This window comes from Glandiceps talaboti, chromosome 8, assembly GCF_964340395.1.
Source record: "Glandiceps talaboti chromosome 8, keGlaTala1.1, whole genome shotgun sequence".
Classification (NCBI taxonomy): Eukaryota; Metazoa; Hemichordata; class Enteropneusta; family Spengelidae; genus Glandiceps; species Glandiceps talaboti.
This window is the reverse complement of record NC_135556.1, coordinates 3,247,236-3,275,003: the sequence shown is the minus strand read 5'-3', so window position 1 is coordinate 3,275,003 and position 27,768 is coordinate 3,247,236. Positions and strand designations below refer to the sequence as shown.

The following is a 27,768-nucleotide window of genomic DNA, read 5'->3' as shown; positions in this document are numbered from 1 at the left end:
CATGCTATACCGTATGCAATAAGGATATACACAACGGTGATGTGGGATCATTTGATATTCAATCAAGGTCAATCCATGGAAGTACCACCCACGGGGTAATGCTGTCATACATCAGGTGAAATGTTCAAAACATAAATCGACGACAGTCGGCAGACAAATATGGGCAGTCGTATCATGGATTGCTTTGTCAGCTGGTTTGCTCATAACATGATACATTACGAATTACTAAGCAGCGTAACGTTTTCATTCGATTAATGCCTATTGTATGTTTTTGTTGACACTGTCAATGTGTCACTGAACTTGAAGCCTACGGTTGTATCCTTCCTTTGTCAAATAACTCAACAAATGAAAATAAACAACCAACCTTTGAGATGCTGATTTCTTTAACTACTTTATACTCTCCATCTTTCTTCGATTTAACCAACATAGCCTTTCCAAAGGACCCTTCGCCAATTTTCTTGATTTTCTCGTACTTGTCCATGATTCGGTCAGTTCACCTTGAAGATCAACCTTGGAGTAAAGACGAGTCTGTCAAGTACCGAAATAACAATAGCCTAGGTATTGTTTGAAAAATAGACGTTCGGACTTCCTAATATCGAGATCAAGTCAAAATATATAAATTATACAAGATATTGATCTTTCCACAATGTCAAGCTGCAAATTCATTAAATCCGATTATTTCCGTGGCAAATATTTAGGAAAGTTCGGCTTTAGCATTACAAGTTACATATCGACTGTTTTCCGTCTACAAAAATTTCATTTTGCGGAAAAGCGGCCATCTTGAAAACTGCCGCTCGCGAACGGAATTATGGGGAAAATGAAAAATATCCTGCAAGCAAGTAAAAAAAATCAAGACGGCCCACTTTGTAAGTGATCTACAATAAGGTAAGAATGTCATGACAACTGTAATAAAAATGAGCTCTATTAATCATAAAAATTCCTATCGCTTGTGAAGTGTCGTAAATTCATCCATGTTTTCAATTCATCGCTCACGTACTTTGATTAGATTCCTAAGGGTCCCTAAAAGAACGATACATACCGAACACTTCTCGGTACATTTCGGAATCAAAATGGCGTCTGCTGTTGCAAGAAGGTTTCCAGAGTTCGTGAAAGAGCTCAGAATTCATCTATGTCAGAAATCCCAAGCTAGTCAAGGAGTTAGGTAGGCATCTTATATATTCTTCTGGTCTTAGAGGACTCAACATTTAAAGGAAGTGACGTTAACCCCAATACTTATTGACATCTGATGGTACTGAAGCCAAGTTTATCAATATCACAGCTGCAGTAGTGTCAGTCAGTTAGTTAGTAGTAGTCCTGCTTGCAGACGGTGCACGGTCTATATTACTGACACGACCCTCAGAAGGGAGGGACAATTGTCAGAATCGAGTCCCGAATTACTCCGTATGCAAACAGGACTTGTATAGTAGTAGAAGTACATCATCATGTACATGGGAAGTACGTAGATAGCCTGACATCTATAGCCCTGTTAGCAGACGGGGCACGAGACACGACTCTGACGGGACAACTTACTCCCGACTCCGTCTGCAAGGAGGACTACATGGGAGGTAGGAATGATGAAACATTTGTAGTGAACTCAAGCGAAGGGTATTCCCCAAGTACTAATTATTGAAAGGACAGATTATAATGTCAGACTTTATAAGTTTAGAAAATGATATACTTACAAGATATAGCTGACATGTAATAAAATCAAAACATCATTAGAAAATATAGATTATAAAATAATTAAGAGGATGGTGAAACAGTCTTGGAAAAGCATGTGAGATATTGAACCCAAGAAATATTAGTCCAAAAAGGTTTTGAGCTGACTTGCATGTTTATTAAGTACGAGTCAAATATATTTGGTTGGTACATGTATGACTCTGTTCTCAGTCAGAGATCCAAGTGCTCTCAAACTTGTGAACAATGCATTCAATAAATAATGAGATAGTGGGCCCTCATTCACTGACAAGTCCACAGACCAGTATGATAGTTGATAGGGTCATGTACGCGTATAATACACACATATTGTTCTAACTACACATAGTAATTAGTGAACGAGGACGCAACATCTCAATATCATTCATGACCCGGAAGTCAACTTTTGGAGAGAAAAGTCATCTTTCTTGAGCTGTGCCTTTAAAAAAATGACTGGAAATTATTTGACAAGTTGCCATTGAAGGTTGGAAGAGAAGAATGATAGTCTAGTTCCTTACGGACTGTATTCTGTACTATGGTACCATCATACTATACTGTCTAGTCAATCCCTTTATTCTTGCACAGAATTCTGTAATGGTAACGGGATTGACTAGACGGTATAGTATGAAGATAACAAGGTAGTATGGAATACGGTCCGTCAGGAACTAGAATAGATGATCTATTGACAACTTTACATGTTTTACATGGAGAAAATCAGTGCCAAACTCAAAAGTTTTAACATTGTCACAATGTGTGATTGCAAGTTTGAGAGCACTTACATGTAGAACTCTGACTGAGAACGGAGTCATACCAACCATATATATCTGACTTCATACTCAAGTCAGAGCCTTCCTGGACTATGGAAACATACACTCCAAGGACTCTGACACGTCTTCAGCCATCTCTGCTATGATTCCTTCCTATCTAAAAATCTAAATTCTATTTTGTGTGCATGGATTTTCAGTAAAAAGCCCACCCATACCCTCACTAATGACTATTAAAAATCCAGAATGCTTTCAATCACTAAATTCAACCAGTGTGTTGTCTATTCTGTCATCATCTGGCTAATGTTTGCTTGAGTCGCCAAACAGATATGACCACAGAGTGCAGTGTACATGTGTACAAGGTTGTGTACATGTGCAACATTGGGCCAGTCTGTTTGCATGACTTACCATTGACCATTTTGTGACTGGAGCGAACGTTAGTCAAGAAATTACAGAATAGACAAGACATACATGTGGGTTGAATTTAGTAATTTAAAGTTTATTTCTGTATTTTGTGTGCATGGAATTTTGTAGAAAACCCCCATACTCTTTGTGCAATCTCAAGGTATTAGATAGAGAGGAATTCCTCAGAGCATATATTTCCAGAGTTATCATCATACTTGAATATGTACCAAGTGTTTTCCCCAGAAATGAAATACTCTGTCAGGAGAATTATGCATAAGGTAAAATATGTCACTGTAGATTGCTTTCTAGTATTTTTTCAGAATTATAGCCTACCCGGTAGTGTGGGACTCAGCAAGACTACATGTATCACAGCATGAAATGAGCAGTATTATTTGCCATGTGTAAATTAAAAATTTTACATGACATTACTGCACTCAGATTTTCACAACTAACAATTACTTATAATACCAATATTATTTGTAGGATAATGACATAAAATTGATGAGCTGTTGCTTACATTTTTCAAAAACATATATTGTACCGTAAATGTTTTATTTTTCTTTACAGAGAGTTCATAGAGAAGAATTATGTAACCATCAAAAAGTCCAATCCAAGGTTTCCCCTCCTGATCCGAGAATGTAGTGGTATTGAACCAAGGGTGTATGCAAGATATGGTAAGTACCAAAATATGCTATACACTTGTTACACATAATGCAGCTAAATGAAATGAAATATCAAAAAAGCCCCCCCCCCCCCCCCCCCCACACACACATTTTGTTTCATGTTCTTTGTAGTATAATTACGTCATCAAAACTGGAAAAACTAGAACTGTGTAAACTTGTTTACAATGTTTATACTTTAAATGTGTTATTGTATGTATTGATTCTACCCCTAACCTCTGCTTGAATCTGGTCCAGAACAGCGCCCCCAGTGGCGTAACATAACAATCTTTTATCTTTCAGACAACCAGAATATGTCATACTCAAGGGGAACACAGGTGAAGCTGCACTGATTTTATATTCACTACAGAAAAGTTATTTTCACGAATCCTGCATCATGCAGTCTCTCGGAAGTAGACTCATAGAGTTCATAAAATTGACAAATTTTGCTTCAAAGTAGCCTCTGTACACTAGGGGGAGGCATTCTGGGAAACACAGTTTGGTGCTCTCATTCTCTTTAACCCTTGCCCAATCAATGCTGGGGATATTGTTAAAAGAAATAAGGAGGTTCTAACTTTGTTTTCCCAGGATGCCTCACCTATTGTATGAAAGGCTTCTTCTAATCTTACATGTAGTCTGTTCTAGAGAGGCCACATGATTCAGAATTGGTGAAAATGACTGTACTGAATCCCCAAAACATAAAGAAATGCAGCTAAGATGAAATGATCTCACCTGTGTTCTCCTTTAATTAAAGACAGAATCACAATTCAAAGTTGGCAGAAAAAGAGTCAAATTATAGCAAGTGTACGTTGTGCAAACTTTAGGTTCCTCATATGATATTTTGAATATGATAATACATTGACTAATTAATCCTTGATTTGCAATGAAATGCCCACAGTTGTTTATAAAACTTCCAAAGGATATATGCAAATTACATATTGTGAATGCAAACAGTCTTTCTACTTGGGCACAATTTACAAATTCAATTCTGTAGTGTTATGTTATTAGTCACCATTGTCAGGACAACACACTTGCATGTCAAATGTCTTTATTCCACAAAATTGTCTGTTTTCAAATTTATAAATTGAAATAAGTTGCTTTGCCATGGCAACAAATGACAAAGATAAGTTTTTTGTGGTACATATATAAAAAAAAAAAAGACTTGATCACTATACTTTTCTATACTACAGTTTCTTTTTATACGGATTCCAAAATCAACTTCAACAATAGCAGATACAAAGTTTTATTTGACAGCTAGCAAAAAGTGTTTGTAACATTAACATCATTTCAAAGTTACCCAACAAAATATCAAATTCTAGTAATACAACAGCATAACGTGAGTTCTCTAATCCAATGTCTTTCTTCTTCTTTTTTTTTACTTTCCAGATTTTGGTAAAGAAAAATATGTAACACTAACTCACAAGAATCCTGATCAAGTTGCTAAAGCCCTGGAAACACTTCTTGTGAAACCATAATGTGTCCAGTGAATATTGGTGCCCTCATGCTGTGTTTGTAGAATGTTGATCATTAGACATTGAGGAGTTGACATTGAGCACAAAGTGAAATTATCCTTGTTTACAGCCAACAAACCATTAGACATGTGTATGCTTGCATTGTGTATCTTGCAGCTCACAGCATGTTTTGACTGTAGGTTCTAGTGGGACCAGGAATATTCAGCATGTTGTAATAATTTGACTTATAAGTTTTTAGTGATATTATGTACAATGATTCAGTCTGCTTTGCCGTAACCATAACAACAATGTATTGTACATAAAATTTCACTGGAATGTGTGTGTTTTGTTTGGATTGTTCTGGTATACAATTTTATAGACAATAAATAGACCATGTACCAGTCATTTAGGAAAACAATGATTTCTTGTCTTAGTTTCTTTTATTCCATCATCATATGCATACAATCCAACCAATATACTTCAGAGAGTGCGTAGTTGGTTGTATATGTTTGAGAAGCTTCAAAGATGAATGCAAAGTGAAATGCTATTTATTTCGTGTAATCATGGTGGGGGGCTATGTTACTAAAGGTATTTATCTTGGTGCATGTGTTGAGACACGTCAAGACAGCTATCTTTTCAGTCATATTCAAATTTAGTATAAAATGTGACTTTTTGATCAAAAATCCTTAGTTCCAAAACTATTATGTGTTGACTGACCCTGAAACTTTGTGAGGATGATTCTAGAAGAGTTGTTCACCACATCTTGTCCAAGACATGAAAAGTGGCCCTAGCAACCATGACCATGCATGCCCTTAGCAACATTCAAATGCCTGTATGTATTTCAAAAGTAGCAAAATTATTGGGTAGCCTGGTGAACAAAACTAGACATTTTACCATAGTATATGGAGTTGTACATACCCTAGAAAAAGGAGGGGGGGGGGGGGGGGGGGGGTAGTAGTACAATGTTGTTACATAAAAACTTGTGTTAGCAGTTTCTCCAGCAGAGAACTGTTTGTATTATAGCATTTTTGGTTAAGCTGGATGCTACCCCTGCCAGACGAATTGTCAAATCCAAAATTAATAGAGATGCTTGTAGCATTTGTTCACCACATCTTGTCCAAGACATGAAAAGTGGCCCTAGCAACCATGACCATGCATGCCTTAGCAACATTCAAATGCCTGTATGTATTTCAAAAGTAGCAAAATTATTGGGTAGCCTGGTGAACAAAACTAGACATTTTACCATAGTATATGGAGTTGTACATACCCTAGAAAAAGGAGGGGGGGGGGGGGGGGGGTAGTAGTACAATGTTGTTACATAAAAACTTGTGTTAGCAGTTTCTCCAGCAGAGAACTGTTTGTATTATAGCATTTTTGGTTAAGCTGGATGCTACCCCTGCCAGACGAATTGTCAAATCCAAAATTAATAGAGATGCTTGTAGCATTTTACTTCATAACATTTGGAGGTTTACGGTTTTCATAATAGAATAAGTAAACCTTTCCAAGAGTGAATAGACCTGTTGCCGGTTCCAAGATGCATTGTGTGCATGTATCTTGGAACCGGAAAATCAACTATTAATATTTTCGCAGTGCTCACTTCTACCCGAGATCAAAGTTGAATACAGACCAATTTGTCAAGCTCTCCTTGATGCTCCAGTGCTCTTGGAAAGGTCAGATTATTTTTAAGGTGGGAGCATGTGGATGACGACAGTAAACAGATGATGTTGTCTGATTTGGGAAGGACCTGTACTGTCTGTGATTGTAATGTTGTAGAGTTGGGTGTTTGGTTCAGGGGAAACCTCTCTGTCTTTCCACATCTGTACATGTCCACTCCAGGATCAACCATAAAATGAAGTTGACATGTACGTATGTACATGACTGATGAGGAATACAGCTATCCATCAAATCACAGGGAGCCAAGGAATCATTTTACAAACAAACAACGATGGATAAATGGAATATCATTTTAAGCTCATATCTATATATGCACCTGTATAATATTGAAATAATAACGTGATTTGTATGGATGAGCATACATAGAAACATAGTATATTATTTCAATAGTATACTTATTTGTTTATTTTATCTATTTATTTATTTATTCATTAATAAACCACCCAACAGTCATTGCCCAAAAAGAGGAGGAAGATTCAGTGTTAATGCAGGAAGAAACCAGAGTACCCGGGGAAACCTGTAATGTTTGGTAGAATCAACTGAACTACGCCATTCTTACTCAGCGTGATAAATTTAATCAAATCCTACAAGAGTTCAAACCCCACCATAGTGGTAAGAGGCAAGTGGTTTAACCACTTGCCTACAACAACCCTGAATGGGTTCAAACCCCACCGTAGTGGTAAGAGGCAAGTGGTTTAACCACTCACAGTGGAAAGAGGCATGTGGTTTGATCACTCGACCATGGAAACATTAACAATTTTAAAGGCATTCAAAAAAAGACTCCCTCATTTTGCATTCCCAGAAAAGGCAAAAAAAATGACGTTCAAGCACACATACAGATAAAGTGCACGTAAAAGGTCATTGGTGTACTGAAATTTTAATAAGGACGGCTAGATTTGTAGAGAATGCAATCTGTTATAAATATAACAATACTGTAATGTACAGGTCAAAGTAGATACTGTAATGAACAGGTCAAAGTAGATACTGTAATTTAAGCTGATACAAACACTGACAAATTTCAAAAATATACAACCACATGCATCCACATCTACATCCACATATAGGTTTTTGAGGTCCGACATCCAAGGGAACAATAAGACATGACAATAAAAGAGTCGCATGCATGATGATGATGATGATGATGATGATGATGATGATGATGATGATGAAAGTTTTCACATAGTGAAAATGGATGATTATCCACATAAATAAATGTTTGCACAAATAATCATGTGATGGAAACGTGTTACTTTGATCATTTTACCCATACTTAGTTGCTATGGTTTCCACTCAGACATGATAAAATGTTCAAATATACAGTTGTATATTGATTGGAACAGTTCATATACTTGGGTGTAATTTCAGACTACGGAGTTCATGAAAGTGACCATATGGATGGAAATTGGCCATTTATCTGAGAATTGTAATTGATATAACAAGCTGTACTACGTTTTTCTACTTGGAAATACAATGTGAAAGAACATATATCAAGTCCTTGTTTGGCACTCAATAAATTGCACGAAAAATTGAAGATAAAAAACGTTTGTTGCTTTACATACACTGACAAATTTATGGAGTGTCAAACAAGGTCCTGGTGTGTTATTTTACATCGTATTTCCAAATAGTAAGACTGTTTCATAAATTAAAAATCCAAACTAAATACACATTATGACCACTGAACAAATGTGTGTGTGTGTGTGCGTGCGCGTGTGCGTGCGCGTGTGCGTGCGTTCGTGCGTGGTTTGTGTGTATGTTTGTATATGCATTCACGCAGGCACTAGATCTGAAGGAGTAAGCCCCATACTATGACCAACCCAAATCTATTGGTTTTACTTCTACCCTAAATGACACATGTACTAGTAAAGCATTGAGAGTTCCACTAGAACTAAATAAGTCTCTGCTGTCATGAGAAAGTACGTCTTTGCTAGGTTAGCTTAAACTGTTCACACTTTGCCTATATAGTATACATACATGTACTAGTAGTACATGACATAGCAAGGTGCAGTGGTTCAGCAGATTTGAAGAATCCAATGAATTTTTTGTTTTGGTTTTTTGGTTTTTATTTTTAAATCACCACACTGGCTTGACGAGGGGCAGCAATACTGTGACATACGTCAATAAATATAAAATAAATTTCTTTCAAATCAAGCTAGGTGGAAAGTCAACAGATCAAATTATACATAATGTACATGATGAGGTAAAATTGATATTGCACTGGAAAGAGTGATCCATGGTACTTGTAATCAGTCCACATCTGGATGAAGGTCACACAGCCGGTTAAATTCATTGCCTTTCTCGTGGATCCATTTATTGGCCACTGTAACAGAACATAAAGATGTGGGACTTTGTTGATCATACTAATTAGGGGCGATTATAATAAAGTTGATATAAATGACTTTAGTTAAATAAAATTGTACATTATCAAGTTTTACAGAGACTAGATCATGCTGTATCTGTTATGTGAAGCACAACTCACACTGCAAGCAACATATGCCCCTAAATATACACTTGTAGTACTTTACTATCAAAATCTTGTTACAGCTGTAATAAAGAGACAGTGTTGGTGTCCAGCAGGAACCATGACAACCACTATTACTGACACTGACACTCAAAAAAGCATCCCTGAATGGAAGATTTTCTCTGTACATTTGTTGTAATAATATTGGTTTACAAGATGGCTAGAAGGTCATTCTAGTTTCACATCTAAGTGATTCCACGTATATTGGTACAAATCAGCGTGTTTCTGATCTTACCCCATTTATTTCCAATAAGTACTGGGCATCCAGCATGTCTTGTCAATTCATCACTTTTACCGGAAGGCCTTAAATTATACCAAAACACAGCACCATTCTGTTAAAGAGGAACATGGAGTCATCATTACAGGAATAAAGATGTTTGGTTATCAACAAATGCGTCGTCGTACAACCATTGGCCTCTTTCAAGTTGTAGTACATTACAAAAGCTCTCTTGTATACTAGTTTGTACATGGCTGAGTGTTTGTTTGGTGTGATATAATCTCCCAGAAGATAAGAGATAAAGCAAATTGTTCCTGTAACCGATGCCTTGGTAATTATTAAATTAGGTGTGTTTTAATTTAGATAAGAGGAGAAGAATGAACAAAATGTCTTTATTTAGTCAATAAAGAGAGCATTATATACAGCTGAAAGAGAGAAAAGTAGCCAGGGAAAGAAGGAAAAAAGTTTATATCACCACAATCAATCAGTCAATTGATCAATATCACACAAAATATAACCATTCAATTTACCAATCAATCATTCAAGTAATTAAATAATCAATTAACCAATCAATCAATCAATCAATCAATCAATCTAATACATGCCTGCTGTCCCCTGTGAGTAAGGTTGTATGATCAGTACTGAAAATAACACAACTTTGCAGTGTATGATGTTTTTTATGACTTGATTGATGTGATTTAATCAGTTGGCAACATGTAGTACAATCAAACTAAGACTATGACTTAGTGAGTAGAATCAAACTAAGACTATGACTATGTGAGTAGAATCCAACTAAGACTATGACTATGTGAGTAGAATCCAACTAAGACTATGACTATGTGAGTAGAATCAAACTAAGACTATGACTTAGTGAGTAGAATCAAACTAAGACTATGACTATGTGAGTAGAATCCAACTAAGACTATGACTCTGTGAGTAGAATCCAACCAAGACTATGACTATGTGAGTAGAATCCAACTAAGACTATGACTATGTGAGTAGAATCCAACTAAGACTATGACTATGTGAGTAGAATCCAACTAAGACTATGACTCTGTGAGTAGAATCCAACTAAGACTATGACTATGTGAGTAGAATCCAACTAAGACTATGACTATGTGAGTAGAATCCAACTAAGACTATGACTATGTGAGTAGAATCAAACCAAGACTATGACTATGTAAGTAGAATCAAACTAAGACTATGACTTAGTGAGTAGAATCAAACTAAGACTATGACTATGTGAGTAGAATCCAACTAAGACTATGACTATGTGAGTAGAATCCAACTAAGACTATGACTATGTGAGTAGAATCCAACTAAGACTATGACTATGTGAGTAGAATCCAACTAAGACTATGACTATGTGAGTAGAATCAAACTAAGTCTATGACGATGTGAGTAGAATCCAACCAAGACTATGACTCTGTGAGTAGAATCCAACTAAGACTATGACTCTGTGAGTAGAATCCAACTAAGACTATGACTATGTGAGTAGAATCCAACTAAGACTATGACTCTGTGAGTAGAATCCAACTAAGACTATGACTATGTGAGTAGAATCCAACTAAGACTATGACTATGTGAGTAGAATCCAACTAAGACTATGACTATGTGAGTAGAATCCAACTAAGACTATGACTATGTAAGTAGAATCCAACTAAGACTATGACTATGTGAGTAGAATCCAACTAAGACTATGACTTTGTGAGTAGAATCAAACTAAGACTATGACTATGTGAGTAGAATCCAACTAAGACTATGACTATGTGAGTAGAATCCAACTAAGACTATGACTATGTGAGTAGAATCAAACTAAGACTATGACTATGTGAGTAGAATCCAACTAAGACTATGGCTTAGTGAGTAGAATCAAACTAAGACTATGACTATGTGAGTAGAATCAAACTAAGACTATGACTATGTGAGTAGAATCCAACTAAGACTATGACTATGTAAGTAGAATCAAACTAAGACTATGACTATGTGAGTAGAATCCAAACAAGACTATGACTATGTGAGTAGAATCCAACTAAGACTATGACTTTGAGTAGAATCCAACTAAGACTATGACTATGTGAGTAGAATCAAACTAAGACTATGACTATGTGAGTAGAATCCAACTAAGACTATGACTATATGATTAGAATCCAACTAAGACTATGACAATGTGAGTAGAATCAAACTAAGACTATGAATATGTGAGTAGAATCAAACTAAGACTATGACTATGTGAGTAGAATCCAACTAAGACTATGACTATGTGAGTAGAATCAAACTAAGACTATGACTTTGTGAGTAGAATCAAACTAAGACTATGGCTTAGTGAGTAGAATCAAACTAAGACTATGACTATGTGAGTAGAATCCAACTAAGACTATGACTATGTGAGTAGAATCCAACTAAGACTATGACTATGTGAGTAGAATCAACCTAAGACTATGACTTAGTGATTAAAATCAAACTAAGACTATGACTATGTGAGTAGAATCAAACTAAGACTATGACTATGTGAGTAGAATCCAACTAAGACTATGACTATGTAAGTGGAATCCAACTAAGACTATGACTATGTAAGTGGAATCCAACTAAGACTATGACTATGTAAGTAGAATCCAACTAAGACTATGACTATGTAAGTGGAATCCAACTAAGACTATGACTATGTGAGTAGAATCCAACCAAGACTATGACTATGTGAGTAGAATCCAACTAAGACTATGACTTTGTGAGTAGAATCCAACTAAGACTATGACTATGTGAGTAGAATCAAACTAAGACTATGACTATGTGAGTAGAATCAAACTAAGACTATGACTATGTGAGTAGAATCCAACTAAGACTATGACTATGTGAGTAGAATCCAACTAAGACTATGACTATGTGAGTAGAATCCAACTAAGACTATGACTATGTGAGTAGAATCCAACTAAGACTATGACTATGTAAGTAGAATCAAACTAAGACTATGACTTAGTGAGTAGAATCCAACTAAGACTATGACTATGTGAGTAGAATCAAACTAAGTCTATGACTATGTGAGTAGAATCCAACTAAGACTATGACTCTGTGAGTAGAATCCAACTAAGACTATGACTATGTTAGTAGAATCAAACTAAGACTATGACTATGTGAGTAGAATCCAACTAAGACTATGACTTTGTGAGTAGAATCAAACTAACACTATGACTTAGTGAGTAGAATCAAACTAAGACTATGACTATGTGAGTAGAATCAAACTAAGACTATGACTATGTGAGTAGAATCCAACTAAGACTATGACTATGTGAGTAGAATCCAACTAAGACTATGACTATGTGAGTAGAATCCAACTAAGACTATGACTATGTGAGTAGAATCCAACTAAGACTATGACTATGTAAGTAGAATCCAACTAAGACTATGACTTAGTGAGTAGAATCCAACTAAGACTATGACTATGTGAGTAGAATCAAACTAAGTCTATGACTATATGAGTAGAATCCAACTAAGACTATGACTCTGTGAGTAGAATCCAACTAAGACTATGACTATGTGAGTAGAATTAAACTAAGACTATGACTATGTGAGTAGAATCAAACTAAGACTATGACTATGTGAGTAGAATCCAACTAAGACTATGATTATGTGAGTAGAATCCAACTAAGATTATGACTATGTGAGTAGAATCCAACTAAGACTATGACTATGTGAGTAGAATCAAACTAAGACTATGACTATGTGAGTAGAATCAAACTAAGACTATGACTATGTGAGTAGAATCAAACTAAGACTATGACTATGTGAGTAGAATCCAACTAAGACTATGACTATGTAAGTAGAATCCAACTAAGACTATGATTATGTGAGTAGAATCCAACCAAGACTATGACTCTGTGAGTAGAATCCAACTAAGACTATGATTATGTGAGTAGAATCCAACTAAGACTATGACTATGTGAGTAGAATCCAACTAAGACTATGACTTTGTGAGTAGAATCCAACTAAGACTATGACTATGTGAGTAGAATCAAACTAAGACTATGACTATGTGAGTAGAATCCAACTAAGACTATGACTATGTGAGTAGAATCCAACTAAGACTATGACTATGTAAGTAGAATCCAACTAAGACTATGACTATGTGAGTAGAATCCAACTAAGACTATGACTTTGTGAGTAGAATCAAACTAAGACTATGACTATGTGAGTAGAATCCAACTAAGACTATGACTATGTGAGTAGAATCCAACTAAGACTATGACTATGTGAGTAGAATCAAACTAAGACTATGACTATGTGAGTAGAATCCAACTAAGACTATGACTATGTGAGTAGAATCAACCTAAGACTATGACTTAGTGATTAAAATCAAACTAAGACTATGACAATGTGAGTAGAATCCAACTAAGACTATGACTATGTAAGTGGAATCCAACTAAGACTATGACTATGTGAGTAGAATCCAACTAAGACTATGACTATGTGAGTAGAATCCAACTAAGACTATGACTATGTAAGTGGAATCCAACTAAGACTATGACTATGTGAGTAGAATCCAACCAAGACTATGACTATGTGAGTAGAATCCAACTAAGACTATGACTTTGTGAGTAGAATCCAACTAAGACTATGACTATGTGAGTAGAATCCAACTAAGACTATGACTATGTGAGTAGAATCAAACTAAGACTATGACTATGTGAGTAGAATCCAACTAAGACTATGACTATGTGAGTAGAATCAAACTAAGACTATGACTCTGTGAGTAGAATCCAACTAAGACTATGACTATGTGAGTAGAATCCAACTAAGACTATGACTATGTAAGTAGAATCAAACTAAGACTATGACTTAGTGAGTAGAATCCAACTAAGACTATGACTATGTGAGTAGAATCAAACTAAGTCTATGACTATGTGAGTAGAATCCAACTAAGACTATGACTCTGTGAGTAGAATCCAACTAAGACTATGACTATGTGAGTAGAATCACACTAAGACTATGACTATGTGAGTAGAATCCAACTAAGACTATGACTTTGTGAGTAGAATCAAACTAAGACTATGACTTAGTGAGTAGAATCAAACTAAGACTATGACTTAGTGAGTAGAATCAAACTAAGACTATGACTATGTGAGTAGAATCCAACTAAGACTATGACTATGTGAGTAGAATCCAACTAAGACTATGATTATGTGAGTAGAATCCAACTAAGACTATGACTATGTGAGTAGAATCAAACTAAGACTATGACTATGTGAGTAGAATCAAACTAAGACTATGACTATGTGAGTAGAATCAAACTAAGACTATGACTATGTGAGTAGAATCAAACTAATACTATGACTATGTGAGTAGAATCCAACTAAGACTATGACTATGTGAGTAGAATCCAACTAAGACTATGATTATGTGAGTAGAATCCAACTAAGACTATGACTATGTGAGTAGAATCCAACTAAGACTATGATTATGTGAGTAGAATCCAACTAAGACTATGACTATGTGAGTAGAATCCAACTAAGACTATGACTTTGTGAGTAGAATCAAACTAAGACTATGACTATGTGAGTAGAATCCAACTAAGACTATGACTATGTGAGTAGAATCCAACTAAGACTATGACTATGTGAGTAGAATCCAACTAAGACTATGACTATGTGAGTAGAATCAAACTAAGACTATGACTATGTGAGTAGAATCCAACTAAGACTATGACTATGTGAGTAGAATCAACCTAAGACTATGACTTAGTGATTAAAATCAAACTGAGACTATGACAATGTGAGTAGAATCCAACTAAGACTATGACTATGTAAGTGGAATCCAACTAAGACTATGACTATGTGAGTAGAATCCAACTAAGACTATGACTATGTGAGTAGAATCCAACTAAGACTATGACTATGTAAGTGGAATCCAACTAAGACTATGACTATGTGAGTAGAATCCAACCAAGACTATGACTATGTGAGTAGAATCCAACTAAGACTATGACTTTGTGAGTAGAATCCAACTAAGACTATGACTATGTGAGTAGAATCCAACTAAGACTATGACTTTGTGAGTAGAATCAAACTAAGACTATGACTATGTGAGTAGAATCCAACTAAGACTATGACTATGTGAGTAGAATCCAACTAAGACTATGACTATGTGAGTAGAATCAAACTAAGACTATGACTATGTGAGTAGAATCCAACTAAGACTATGACTATGTGAGTAGAATCAACCTAAGACTATGACTTAGTGATTAAAATCAAACTAAGACTATGACAATGTGAGTAGAATCCAACTAAGACTATGACTATGTAAGTGGAATCCAACTAAGACTATGACTATGTGAGTAGAATCCAACTAAGACTATGACTATGTGAGTAGAATCCAACTAAGACTATGACTATGTAAGTGGAATCCAACTAAGACTATGACTATGTGAGTAGAATCCAACCAAGACTATGACTATGTGAGTAGAATCCAACTAAGACTATGACTTTGTGAGTAGAATCCAACTAAGACTATGACTATGTGAGTAGAATCCAACTAAGACTATGACTATGTGAGTAGAATCAAACTAAGACTATGACTATGTGAGTAGAATCCAACTAAGACTATGACTATGTGAGTAGAATCAAACTAAGACTATGACTCTGTGAGTAGAATCCAACTAAGACTATGACTATGTGAGTAGAATCCAACTAAGACTATGACTATGTAAGTAGAATCAAACTAAGACTATGACTTAGTGAGTAGAATCCAACTAAGACTATGACTATGTGAGTAGAATCAAACTAAGTCTATGACTATGTGAGTAGAATCCAACTAAGACTATGACTCTGTGAGTAGAATCCAACTAAGACTATGACTATGTGAGTAGAATCACACTAAGACTATGACTATGTGAGTAGAATCCAACTAAGACTATGACTTTGTGAGTAGAATCAAACTAAGACTATGACTTAGTGAGTAGAATCAAACTAAGACTATGACGATGTGAGTAGAATCAAACTAAGACTATGACTATGTGAGTAGAATCCAACTAAGACTATGACTATGTGAGTAGAATCCAACTAAGACTATGATTATGTGAGTAGAATCCAACTAAGACTATGACTATGTGAGTAGAATCAAACTAAGACTATGACTATGTGAGTAGAATCAAACTAAGACTATGACTATGTGAGTAGAATCAAACTAATACTATGACTATGTGAGTAGAATCCAACTAAGACTATGACTATGTGAGTAGAATCCAACTAAGACTATGATTATGTGAGTAGAATCCAACTAAGACTATGACTATGTGAGTAGAATCCAACTAAGACTATGACTATGTGAGTAGAATCAAACTAAGACTATGACTATGTGAGTAGAATCCAACTAAGACTATGACTATGTGAGTAGAATCCAACTAAGACTATGACTATGTGAGTAGAATCCAACTAAGACTATGACTATGTGAGTAGAATCCAACTAAGACTATGACTATGTGAGTAGAATCCAACTAAGACTATGACTATGTGAGTAGAATCAAACTAAGACTATGACTATGTGAGTAGAATCCAACTAAGACTATGACTATGTGAGTAGAATCCAACTAAGACTATGACTATGTGAGTAGAATCAAACTAAGACTATGACTATGTGAGTAGAATCCAACTAAGACTATGACTATGTGAGTAGAATCCAACTAAGACTAAGACTATGTGAGTAGAATCCAACTAAGACTATGACTATGTGAGTAGAATCAAACTAAGACTATGACTATGTGAGTAGAATCAAACTAAGACTACGACTATGTGAGTAGAATCAAACTAAGACTATGACTATGTGAGTAGAATCAAACTAAGACTATAACTTTGTGTACATTTGTGTAGTTACTAAACACTGACAGAATTACAACTTACTTTTACTGGTGGTACGAAGACGTCCGCTTCCGGAAAGACTGTATATCCACCGGCTTTAACATCACTTAACTGTGTGTAAAAAAAATCAGACAGAAGTACATGAATAGCGAATGACACTGACATCCTTAGTCACTGATATATGCAAATGTATGTTACGAAGAGAGAAGTCGAAATAGGGAACACAGCATGGATCAGTTAGTTGTGGGTGGAAGGTCTAAACAATGGTTGGGGAGAGCAATGCACATATCAACTAATACTGATAAACGAGTACGATAATGTAGAAAGTAAGTGGACAAATGGATCAGGTTTACCTCAAAAACCCATTCTTTAACGACTTTTACGAGCGTGTTGATGAGAACACTCCAGTTTATACGGAATTGCATGAAATCTAGGTATCTCAGGAATGTATAACATTATGTTAACCTTTCATTGGGGACAAAGATGTGTCGATCAAGTCATGACCCTCTCTACAAATTAATATATACATCTTGTTTAAATTGAAAGTTGAGTGAAATGTAGGACCATTCAGTATAATATTGTATTTCTCCTTTCCTTCTCAACTTGAATGGAATGAAATATGACAGTATTATTGCACAAAAACTACATGTATGTCTGAAGTAGAAACATTTATTGTTAAAGCTAAAAGATACAAAAGTTTTCCACGTATTGCAACACAATGCGACATCAATGTATTGTTGTATATATAGATATAAGTGTAATGTCATATATAACTCACGTAAAACATCCAAGTAGCAATTCTATTCCTTGATCCCGGTAGATGGATGTCTGGTTTGTCCTCGTCCTAGAAGAAGATTGTTGAGAAGAGACAATTTTACTTGACTTTCCTAATACATAAAGATATACGCATAATACCGATATCTTCATAAATCAAAGATCACCAATATTGATGAGCAGTAGTCCAATGAGAAACCATCCGTTTTGGGTTTTTTTGGAGGGGGGGGGGGGTACTCATCTCGCCAAAATTGTTTAGTTCTACTTTTTTAAATCAATTTTCCATCGGAATATTAATCAATTGAAAGTGTGCATTGGCTAAAAGTAGTTTATTTCTTTAAATTATGATATTATCGTTTTTTCCATGTTTTCTCCAATTTTAACAAGTTGACGATAAAAACAATATGCGAGTAACCCAAACTATACATGGTACGAGCTGGTGTTATGTTAGAAAACTATAATCGTTTACCGTTTGGCCATCACGTTTATGTGTTCTTCGTATTTGACTTTAATACAAATGTGTAAATTAGAACGCAATGTCGGCCAGCCAGTACGCCTATGTGACTAGAATTTAACAAACACTTAGGAAGTCTATTTTCAATTCAGTGTGTAAGAGAGAAAGACTATTTACTGTTACAGAACAATTGTCACTCCATAAAACAAAGTTAGAATGGTGTAAATACCACTGGAACAGCCTGAATTTGGTTTTCATACATGATTCATTGAAAAAGTGACTAGTTTTCTTACGGTTGAGTGATCAAAATGTGGCTCATATTGGCCTCCCAGTCCATAGTTCACGACCTGTAGAAATACAAGAGAATTTTTCAGTCATTGACAATTGCAAGTTACTGTATGTGAGTAGAATCAAACTGAGATTCACTCACGGTGATACTTTATGCTATAAACTACATTGAAGACTCTGTAAATGAAAGGTATATGATGAGGGGGGTGTCTAAGTAACCATTCTACATTCTTGTTCTGTGATTGTTCATCTGCACAACCAATACCGACGCAATTACATTAAATATTTCAACAAACTATTTTGTGGGTGCAAATAAATAAATTATAAATTACTGACTCAGAGGTGGATCATGTACTCTAATTGTTGTGTTTTTGACTAATATCAGAAATTTTAAATGTATTTTATTGAAAGAATTAAACTAAATTCTCAATTATTTTCGCTTTTGAATGATGAACAGTCGATGACATATGCGAGACAACCCGTTTGCCATGCTTTTCTTTGCTTTTGTCGTAACAACTACTAACGTATTCTTCTTTTAGACTGTATAAGATACGTCGTGTCGTTCCGCCCTCACCGGCCTCCTCTCAGGAGAGGGGTTGAGCGATACGTGAGGGCACCCCGTCACGGCGTACCTTACCGACTAATTCTTCTTCAGTGTCGGGTTTTTGATTCCCCATACCCTTGATACACAATTCCCTGTCCACTCCCACTCCACCCGTACCTCCACCCGTACCTCCTCCCCTTCTCATGACGTCGTTCTCACATCTCACCTGCCAGGCCTCAGCATGTCGATGTCCTGAATCTGAGAGCGTACTGAGTCCAGTTATGTAGGAAATACGTCGGGATAGCTTAATTCCAAGGGTTGTATGGTGATCCTCCAGCCACCCACTGGAAATACCAATTTATGAGACGACTTAAATACACAGACGATAATACGTACAACAGTTTTATGTCATAATTTGGGATAAAGAGACTATGGCTGACGCTATACAACACGTTTTACATCCATTTTGAACTGATATTTTATAGAGACTATGCGGCTGACGCTATACAACACGTTTTACATCCATATAACTGATAGTTTATAGAGCTATGCTGACGCTATACAACACGTTTTACATCCATATAACTGATAGTTTATAGAGAACAGTAGTGAATCAACTTTTCAGTGAGTTAGAAAATTTAATTTGATACATGAAATGAAAACCATATGTATATCATTAATGATCTTCTACGAGTTTTATTGATATTTGGAATTCCTCGACTATCGAATCAAACACCACTCTTCCTTGTGTTCGGTATAACACATCAGACCAACATTCTTCACAAGGATCCAAGTCAATTCAATATTGTCACTGTTCAGTTTCAAATCATGGTAAGAATGTTTTGTCGGGGTTTTCTATTTGCCCCGCGTTTATTCGAAAATTGCGTACAAATGCTCAACCTTTTGTTAAAATTATCAAAATCCTTTTATTTTTATTGAGAAGAACTCCTTATTTTGTAACCGTAATGAAAACAAGAGAAATACAAACCTACTGCTGATTCTGTAATCTGCATCTGCAGCGCCACCCTGAGTTACCTGATCGACAACCAATGACCTCTTTAACTGAATAGAATTGAATAAGGATATCAGTAGTTTATGGCAGAAACTAAACTAGAAACAAAACCCACTTAAGGCCACGAGTATTTCCCTTGGCTGAACGAAGAAAAATATTGGGGAATAACATCTAAATGAATGTACGTACGTACGTACGTACGTACGTACGTACGTATGTATATATGTATGTATGTGTGTATGTGTGTGTGTGTGTGTGTGTGTGTGTGTGTGTGTGTGTCGTATACTGGCTTACATTTCATACAATTACGACATGTTTTCAATATATAAGAACCCTTCAATCACTAACCTTTGGTTTTGCCAACTCGATAAGCTGCGCTATTTCGACGTCACTGATGACGTCATGATAGACTATAACTTTTGGGTCATAGTTCACAATTTCCTTCTTGGCCGGTTGCAATATGAGCATACTGTTGCCATTGGTTGCATAGTGACAGTTTAATTCAATGACCTCGGAAAGTGACAATGGCTGAAAAATAAACATTATAATTCTGAGACAGGTAAACAGCCTTACAGTGTGAACAGAAATGACCACTATGCTTCGATCGAAGAACAGAACATATATTATGCCCTTTATCTGTCATAATGTTGACACATTGTTTGACATGTACGGGATTAGCAGTCCTCTACCGGAGCTAATATTAAAGTTTGTGTAGCGGGTTATAACCACCTCCTTGTCTGAGTTGCCGCTGAAGTCTTATCAGTATTGGATAGTGTAAGACAAAGGGGGACTTAGAAGGTGTGAATTGGGTTGACCTTTGTAGTTCAAGTAAAACCAGTCCGGCAAAGTCAGAAACCATATGCCTGCACATGGAAGTATAGAGAAGGGGAGCCTCCATGGTCTCAAGAATGAAATGCAAGAGTACGACCCGGACCAAAATAATTTGCCAAAATTACGAGGAGAACTTAATTACGGAGAAAAATAGTTGTGGCGAGTAGTATTAAAAATAAGTCATACTACTGTACCATGAATGGAGTAGTGACTGCACAGTAAGGGTTTAAGGATGAAGGGCACAACTGTTACCATTCAAAAGAAACGGTAAACATTTAAAAAACGAATTTTACACACATCTTCAGATGAGCTACACTATAATATTAGACACGTCTCGTTGTTCAGTCATATCAGGGCTTGTGAATGTTGTATGGCTTATTTCTTCGCCGTGAACACTGCGCATGCTGTGAGTGTCCTCACCCGAATGTGTACACTTTTATCTCAGTTATTATCATCACCTAGCCTGGCAAGGGGTGAGACAGTGTGTACTTTATCTTAGCAAGGGTGAGATGGACTAATCCTGCCATCCTGTGAACTTGTCGGGCATAAGTACAATAGACACCGGTGGAAAGATAAACAACGCGGCTCCGCCTTGTTGTTTATCTTTCCACCGGTGTCTATTGTATACTTATATCTCATGTCTGTAACTACCAAATATTGTCAATAGCTTAGCGTTACATACCACAGGGTTTTTTTTTTTGTTGTTGTTGTTGTTGTTGTTGTTGTTGTTGTTATTTTTGTTTATTAAAGTTCTCTGTTGAAAATGTCTTATTAAATTGAAACCCTGATTCATTTTTAAAACACGTGATTAGTGACAAAATATTCATTACCTACTGACTCAGTATTTTGAAGGTTTCTTACCGATTCTGTCTCTCCTCGACAAAGCGCTTCATACTTTTCTCTATTTGCCAGATAGTTGGACGGTGGTCGCATGTTTGTCTTGTCTTCTAACACTTTCATCTCTTCCTGTTCTTTCTTTTCAATTTCCCTCACATAGTTCCTGACGTTTCTTAAAACTCGTGGATTACTCGGTTCTATAGGAAAAATGAAGAACGGTTGAATTAGAATTACCGGTCACAGGAAAGATGCATAGATAAGGGCCTAGATAGAATGAGTTCCTACATAGATAAGGGCCTAGATAGAATGACATTCTGCATAGATAAGGGCCTAGATAGAATGACATTCTCCATAGATAAAGGCCTAGATAGAATGAGTTCCTACATAGATAAGGGCCTAGATAGAATGACATTCTGCATAGATAAAGGCCTAGATAGAATGACATCCTAAGATATTCTGGAGGTTTTGATTTCGTCATTTTCATACTCGTGTTTAAACGCTGTTGTGTTTTCATTTCAATGAGCCATATCCATGAATTCTACATATATTTATAAAGTGACATTCCCTAAAGTAAGAATGTAATGGCTATGAGAAATGCTCTATTTTCGTTTGTTTTCTTTGACTGATGAGGCATACTTGTAACTTGCGTGACGTGAGAGACACAATCAATGTTATTCGTTACGACGTATTCGAATTCCACGTACATATTTTCTTTGTCTAAGACTGAATTTATATGCCTATATCTACATACCTTGTTTCAGCAGCTCACGTGACAAATTAAGAGCTTTCTTTAAGTTTCCCACCTGCCAAACCGTAAAACAAATTCTGATTAGATTCAAATTTTACATAAGAACCATAAGTATGACAATTGATGTAACAAAGAATAAACTTATACGCTGCCGATTATTGTCTGAGTGACGAACTGAAATGATATTTGATATTGTTGAGTAATACTGCATATAACGTTGATGGCTAAATACAACTGTACGGTAATCTACTGACATGAAAACCCATGATCGATCTACTCCATCGATTGAAATGTTAGATATTAATCATAAATATGACATGTGAAGTAATACCTTAGAATCCAGTAGCGTAAGGATTTTGTTCTCACGTTTATGGCGGGGGAAAGTAGCGTAAGGATTTTGTTCTCACGTTTATGGCGGGGAAAGTAGCGTAAGGATTTTGTTCTCACGTTTATGGCGGGGAAAGTAGCGTAAGGATTTTGTTCTTACGTTTATGGCGGGGAAAGTAGCCTAAGGATTTTGTTCTCACGTTTATGGTAGGGAAAGTAGCCTAAGGATTTTGTTCTTACGTTTATGGCGGGGAAAGTAGCCTGAGGATTTTGTTCTCACGTTTATGGTAGGGAAAGTAGCGTAAGGATTTTGTTCTCACGTTTATGGCGGGGAAAGTAGCCTGAGGATTTTGTTCTCACGTTTATGGCGGGGAAAGTAGCCTAAGGATTTTGTTCTCACGTTTATGGCGGGGAAAGTAGCGTAAGGATTTTGTTCTCACGTTTAAAGGGGAAAGTAGCCTAAGGATTTTGTTCTCACGTTTATGGCGGGGAAAGTAGCGTAAGGATTTTGTTCTCACGTTTATGGCGGGGAAAGTAGCGTAAGGATTTTGTTCTCACGTTTATGGCGGGGAAAGTAGCCTAAGGATTTTGTTCTCACGTTTATGGCGGGGAAAGTAGCGTAAGGATTTTGTTCTCACGTTTAAAGGGGAAAGTAGCCTAAGGATTTTGTTCTCACGTTTATGGCGGGGAAAGTAGCGTAAGGATTTTGTTCTCACGTTTATGGCGGGGAAAGTAGCGTAAGGATTTTGTTCTCACGTTTATGGCGGGGAAAGTAGCCTAAGGATTTTGTTCTCACGTTTATGGCGGGGAAAGTAGCGTAAGGATTTTGTTCTCACGTTTATGGCGGGGAAAGTAGCGTAAGGATTTTGTTCTCACGTTTATGGCGGGGAAAGTAGCCTAAGGATTTTGTTCTCACGTTTATGGCGGGGAAAGTAGCCTAAGGATTTTGTTCTCACGTTTAAAGGGGAAAGTAGCCTAAGGATTTTGTTCTCACGTTTAAAGGGGAAAGTAGCGTAAGGATTTTGTTCTCACGTTTATGGCGGGGAAAGTAGCGTAAGGATTTTGTTCTCACGTTTAAGGTAGGGGAAAGTAGCCTAAGGATTTTGTTCTCACGTTTATGGCGGGGAAAGTAGCGTAAGGATTTTGTTCTCACGTTTATGGTAGGGAAAGCAAAATCCTAACATGACTGGTTTCTAGACTAGTGAAACAATATAAACTGCTACTCCGTTGATTAGTCTGGGCCACGCACAGTTATATGAAAACAATATTGAACTGCTACTCCGTTGATTAGTCTGGGCCACGCACAGTTATATGAAAACAATATAAACTGCTACTCCGTTGATTAGTCTGGGCCACGCACAGTTATATTATTTCTTTAGTTTAGTTTCTTTTATTCAAATGGGTAAATGTGATTATATGGTGATCTATATGAAACCATGTGATCGACTACATGGATTGGAAGTGTGAAAACAAGCTATACGTGTTCCTGTGTTGAGCTGGTGACAAGGAACAAGAACTGATGACAAGGAATACTTTCCGTCGTAATCGTGGCAATGTGTGTATATTGTGAAACAAATTTAGAAACATGACAGATGAAAAGAGTACATATCAGTTTACTTAAGTTTGACAATTTGGTGTAAACTAATACATGATGTTACATTCAAAAGTGCGATTGACATCTCTCAATGCAAAACCTAATACCTGACCTGGTTAAAGGTTACTAATAGATTAATACACTGAAAACTTCGTCGTAAAGTTTATGGATAGTTGGAGGCGACAGTGTAATGCAAGAAACAGTCTTAGCGACCATAATGTAATGTAATATGAATGATTACGAGAACACCACTACGATGACCTAATTTCAACACAGAATAATTACTATCCAGTAAAATCAAACTGTATCTAGTCTTTTAAATGTCTGGAGTCGACAGTTTAACCTAATAGGAAAATTAGAGTCGTACTCGTAGGATGACAAAATGTGTTGTTGCTTTCGATGATGTTATCATCGTTGTTATGGCTACCGTTATTGTTATTGTTGTTAATGACTAGTTATAATTATGCTTCTTGTCACTCGTCGCTGTCACCGTTTTTCATTTGATTTCATCTATTTCAAATAAAAAAAATCATTTTTTTCGTCATCATTATCGCCCAGGTTTTTTCCTCAGTGACCTATATTCCTATATATTCTTCCCCATATTTATCCCTCTCCTCCTCCTTCGTAAACTTCTTATAACAAATCAAAACTTTCTTTTTCTTCTGGCATCACTTTCAAGGTTTATACGTCCTAAGATAATGGACATTTAGAAATTTAAGAACGTTAAAGCAGTAAACAGTCGAAAGTCCGAAACTGTACTGTCCACCGGATAATTCTGCATTGCGTAATCACTTACAAACCAAATCAAAAGTAAATTATTACTTGGGCAACAACAGTTTATGCAAGAACGCCGTCACCATTATCATAATTAAGTACAAAGAGTCGACTTTTCAGGAGCGAACGGGTGGTATTTTTTATCGAAACTGATAGGCGAACTTGTCTCAAAGAATACTGGAAGCGAAGTACTCATCAAAGTATTTATGAGGTCACGGAACTACTCCATTTACGGAACAAAGTTTACGGCGGAAGGGACACGAAAAAGAAATAGGGTGCAAAGGGTGGGCCATAAAAAATTTGATGGTCTGCAAGACGGAGCCAAGAAATATTTTGCTCACAATTTGAATCAAATTAAACCTCAGGAGCAGTTTTTTACTTTGTATATTTGCAAACTTTCTGGCTGCTTCGTCGCAATAAGTTATTTTAATAACGAGGTGGATGAAAGCTATGAGATATGAGATAATCTTCTTGATGTATGACTAAAAGTTAATAAATTACCAACTTAAACTTACGCAGTACCAAATTCTACTCTCGCCGTCGTAGATAAAGTTAGGACTGAAGCCAATGGCGTTGAAGCACAACTGTGTAGTTATTATTTTTCAAAATTGTTTATCCACATGCCAGTCCATCGCTGATGTGACGGTTACAACATACATTATCATTTTACTGTTACTATAGGCGTGGTCTTGTTGCTGGGCAAATATGTGTGTTCGTTTTTAGAATGTTTAACCACTTGCCTATATATATATCACTGTAGTTATCTTTGTCATATAATCCATCATTTGGCTGTTGTCATGGGCATGGCCTTGTTGGTTGCTATATTTGCATACATTTTTTGAATGTTAATTCACTTCTTTTCCCAATAATGATGTTATTTTACGAAATATACTGGCATTTGGCTGTTGTTAAAGGGGCGTGGTCATGATTGCTAGGGCCAATTGTATCAATGTTTTGTACAACATCTGCAGATTACGGCCTCTAAAAACATGCCAACTAAGTTCAGCCCAATACACGTAAAAGTTTGATCAATATTCACATTTTAGACCTAATTTGCATATTATTGACAAACGTCAGCCAAATCTGCCGAGTCGTTTTGGAATGAAAGATTTTTTACTAAAAAGTCACATTTTATACCTAATTTGAATATCACTGAATGGATCATCACGTCATATGCATGAACATATCTTTATCTACACATCACTAAGAATATCTTCACCAAAGTTTAGATCCATTTGCCCAGTAGTTTTGTACTTTATTTTAAAGTGGCCATATGGATGATCATTGGGTATTTGTTTGGATTTTAAATTTATAAAGCAATTTTGTCATAGCTTCCTACTTGAACAATCAATGTGAAACAACTGTGTCAAGTCCTTGTTTGTAACTCAATAAAAAGTTTATTATTGTACGTACAATAAGAAACATTTGACAGTTTGATCATTCTTTCACATTTTATTGAGTTACAGACAAGGACTTAGCATATGTTGTTAGAAATCGCATTTATTTGTTCAAGTATGAAGCCATGATAAAATTGCTTTATAAAACCCAAAATAAATACCCAATCCTCATTCTTCTTTGCTCTGTTAGTTTTTTTTAATCATTTTCAATTCAAGATATACGTTTCTAGTTCTACACTCACATGATTTATATTCCGTAGTTATGAGCGTAATATTGACCATCATCTCTTAATGTCACCAGTTAGTGAAACCTTTACGTTCTATTTGTCAGTTGGTTGTCTCTGTACTCAAACATGATTTACCGAAAGATCACAGATGTTTACTTAAAAGAAATAGTTCTTCTATCATTTGTCTAAATAATTGTACAGATAAACGCACGATATCTCTAATAAATCGGCAATGCTTGGAGTGATGACATCAGAGGTCAATGCAGACTAGATGTCAAACTAAATTGTTGATTTGACGGTCATATTTATTCTAGTCGTACATACCCTGTAATGCGAGAACGCTAAATAATCCAAGGCTTTGGCAACCTTGTTGTCATTATCTGTATTTCTTTCTTCTTGTTCTTTCTTCAACTGCTCCAGAGCTGTATTAAGCCAGATTTCTACGTGGTAATGATCGCCTGACAAATACGCCGCCCTGCCCACATCAAAGCAGTCCTCGCCAGTTAACGGTGTTGTGGTATATCCTTTTATACTACCTTTAATAAATTCTTGAGTTTCTACCTTATAAACATCTTGAAGTCTAAGTAAAGCCTTCGCCGCTCCCTGCAGATCACGGTCACTTGGAATGTGTTCTCGATACTTGGATATATTTACTAACAAATCTAATGACAAAAATTATGGCATAATAACAATTATTGAGCAGTCTGACTTTGAACGGGTGTGTATTCCCC

At 36.1% G+C, this 27,768-nt stretch overlaps 3 protein-coding genes across 3 annotated transcripts in view; 1 reads left to right on the top strand and 2 right to left on the bottom strand.

The window, feature by feature from the left end:
- LOC144438707 (serine/threonine-protein kinase Nek1-like) overlaps positions 1 to 750 on the bottom strand; it is a 54,662-nt gene extending 53,912 nt beyond the window's left edge. Inside the window, exon 1 of the mRNA XM_078127853.1 lies at positions 365 to 750. Within this exon, the coding sequence (XP_077983979.1) occupies positions 365 to 481 (117 nt within the window). The 5' untranslated portion in view covers positions 482 to 750. The remainder of the gene's footprint in view (positions 1 to 364) is intronic.
- A 315-nt stretch (positions 751 to 1,065) lies between these two features.
- LOC144439028 (NADH dehydrogenase [ubiquinone] 1 alpha subcomplex subunit 2-like) lies at positions 1,066 to 5,373 on the top strand. Its single transcript, XM_078128270.1, has 3 exons — positions 1,066 to 1,162; positions 3,432 to 3,538; positions 4,910 to 5,373. Exons 1-3 carry the CDS (start codon positions 1,071 to 1,073, stop codon positions 4,996 to 4,998), a joined length of 288 nt encoding a protein of 95 aa, XP_077984396.1. The 5' UTR covers positions 1,066 to 1,070; the 3' UTR covers positions 4,999 to 5,373.
- Positions 5,374 to 8,746: 3,373 nt separating this feature from the next.
- The window catches only part of LOC144439044 (prolyl 4-hydroxylase subunit alpha-1-like), a 33,739-nt gene continuing 14,717 nt past the window's right edge, over positions 8,747 to 27,768 (bottom strand). Inside the window, exons 4-14 of the mRNA XM_078128292.1 lie at positions 27,362 to 27,699; positions 22,722 to 22,773; positions 21,995 to 22,167; positions 20,651 to 20,830; positions 20,279 to 20,352; positions 19,517 to 19,634; positions 18,752 to 18,805; positions 18,009 to 18,074; positions 17,273 to 17,341; positions 9,402 to 9,498; positions 8,747 to 8,965 (exon numbers count right to left, since the gene is read on the bottom strand). Of these exons, the coding sequence (XP_077984418.1) occupies positions 8,892 to 8,965; positions 9,402 to 9,498; positions 17,273 to 17,341; positions 18,009 to 18,074; positions 18,752 to 18,805; positions 19,517 to 19,634; positions 20,279 to 20,352; positions 20,651 to 20,830; positions 21,995 to 22,167; positions 22,722 to 22,773; positions 27,362 to 27,699 (1,295 nt within the window). The 3' untranslated portion in view covers positions 8,747 to 8,891. The remainder of the gene's footprint in view (positions 8,966 to 9,401; positions 9,499 to 17,272; positions 17,342 to 18,008; positions 18,075 to 18,751; positions 18,806 to 19,516; positions 19,635 to 20,278; positions 20,353 to 20,650; positions 20,831 to 21,994; positions 22,168 to 22,721; positions 22,774 to 27,361; positions 27,700 to 27,768) is intronic.

What these genes read in the sequence shown, in the direction of transcription:
- LOC144439028 (XM_078128270.1), top strand. Translation starts at nt 1,071, where the DNA reads ATGGCGTCTGCTGTTGCAAGAAGGTTTCCAGAGTTCGTGAAAGAGCTC. An exon ending in CAAGCTAGTCAAGGAGTTAG is followed by an intron (nt 1,163 to 3,431) that starts GTAGGCATCTTA and finishes TTTTCTTTACAG; the next exon opens with AGAGTTCATAGAGAAGAATT. An exon ending in AAGGGTGTATGCAAGATATG is followed by an intron (nt 3,539 to 4,909) that starts GTAAGTACCAAA and finishes TTTACTTTCCAG; the next exon opens with ATTTTGGTAAAGAAAAATAT.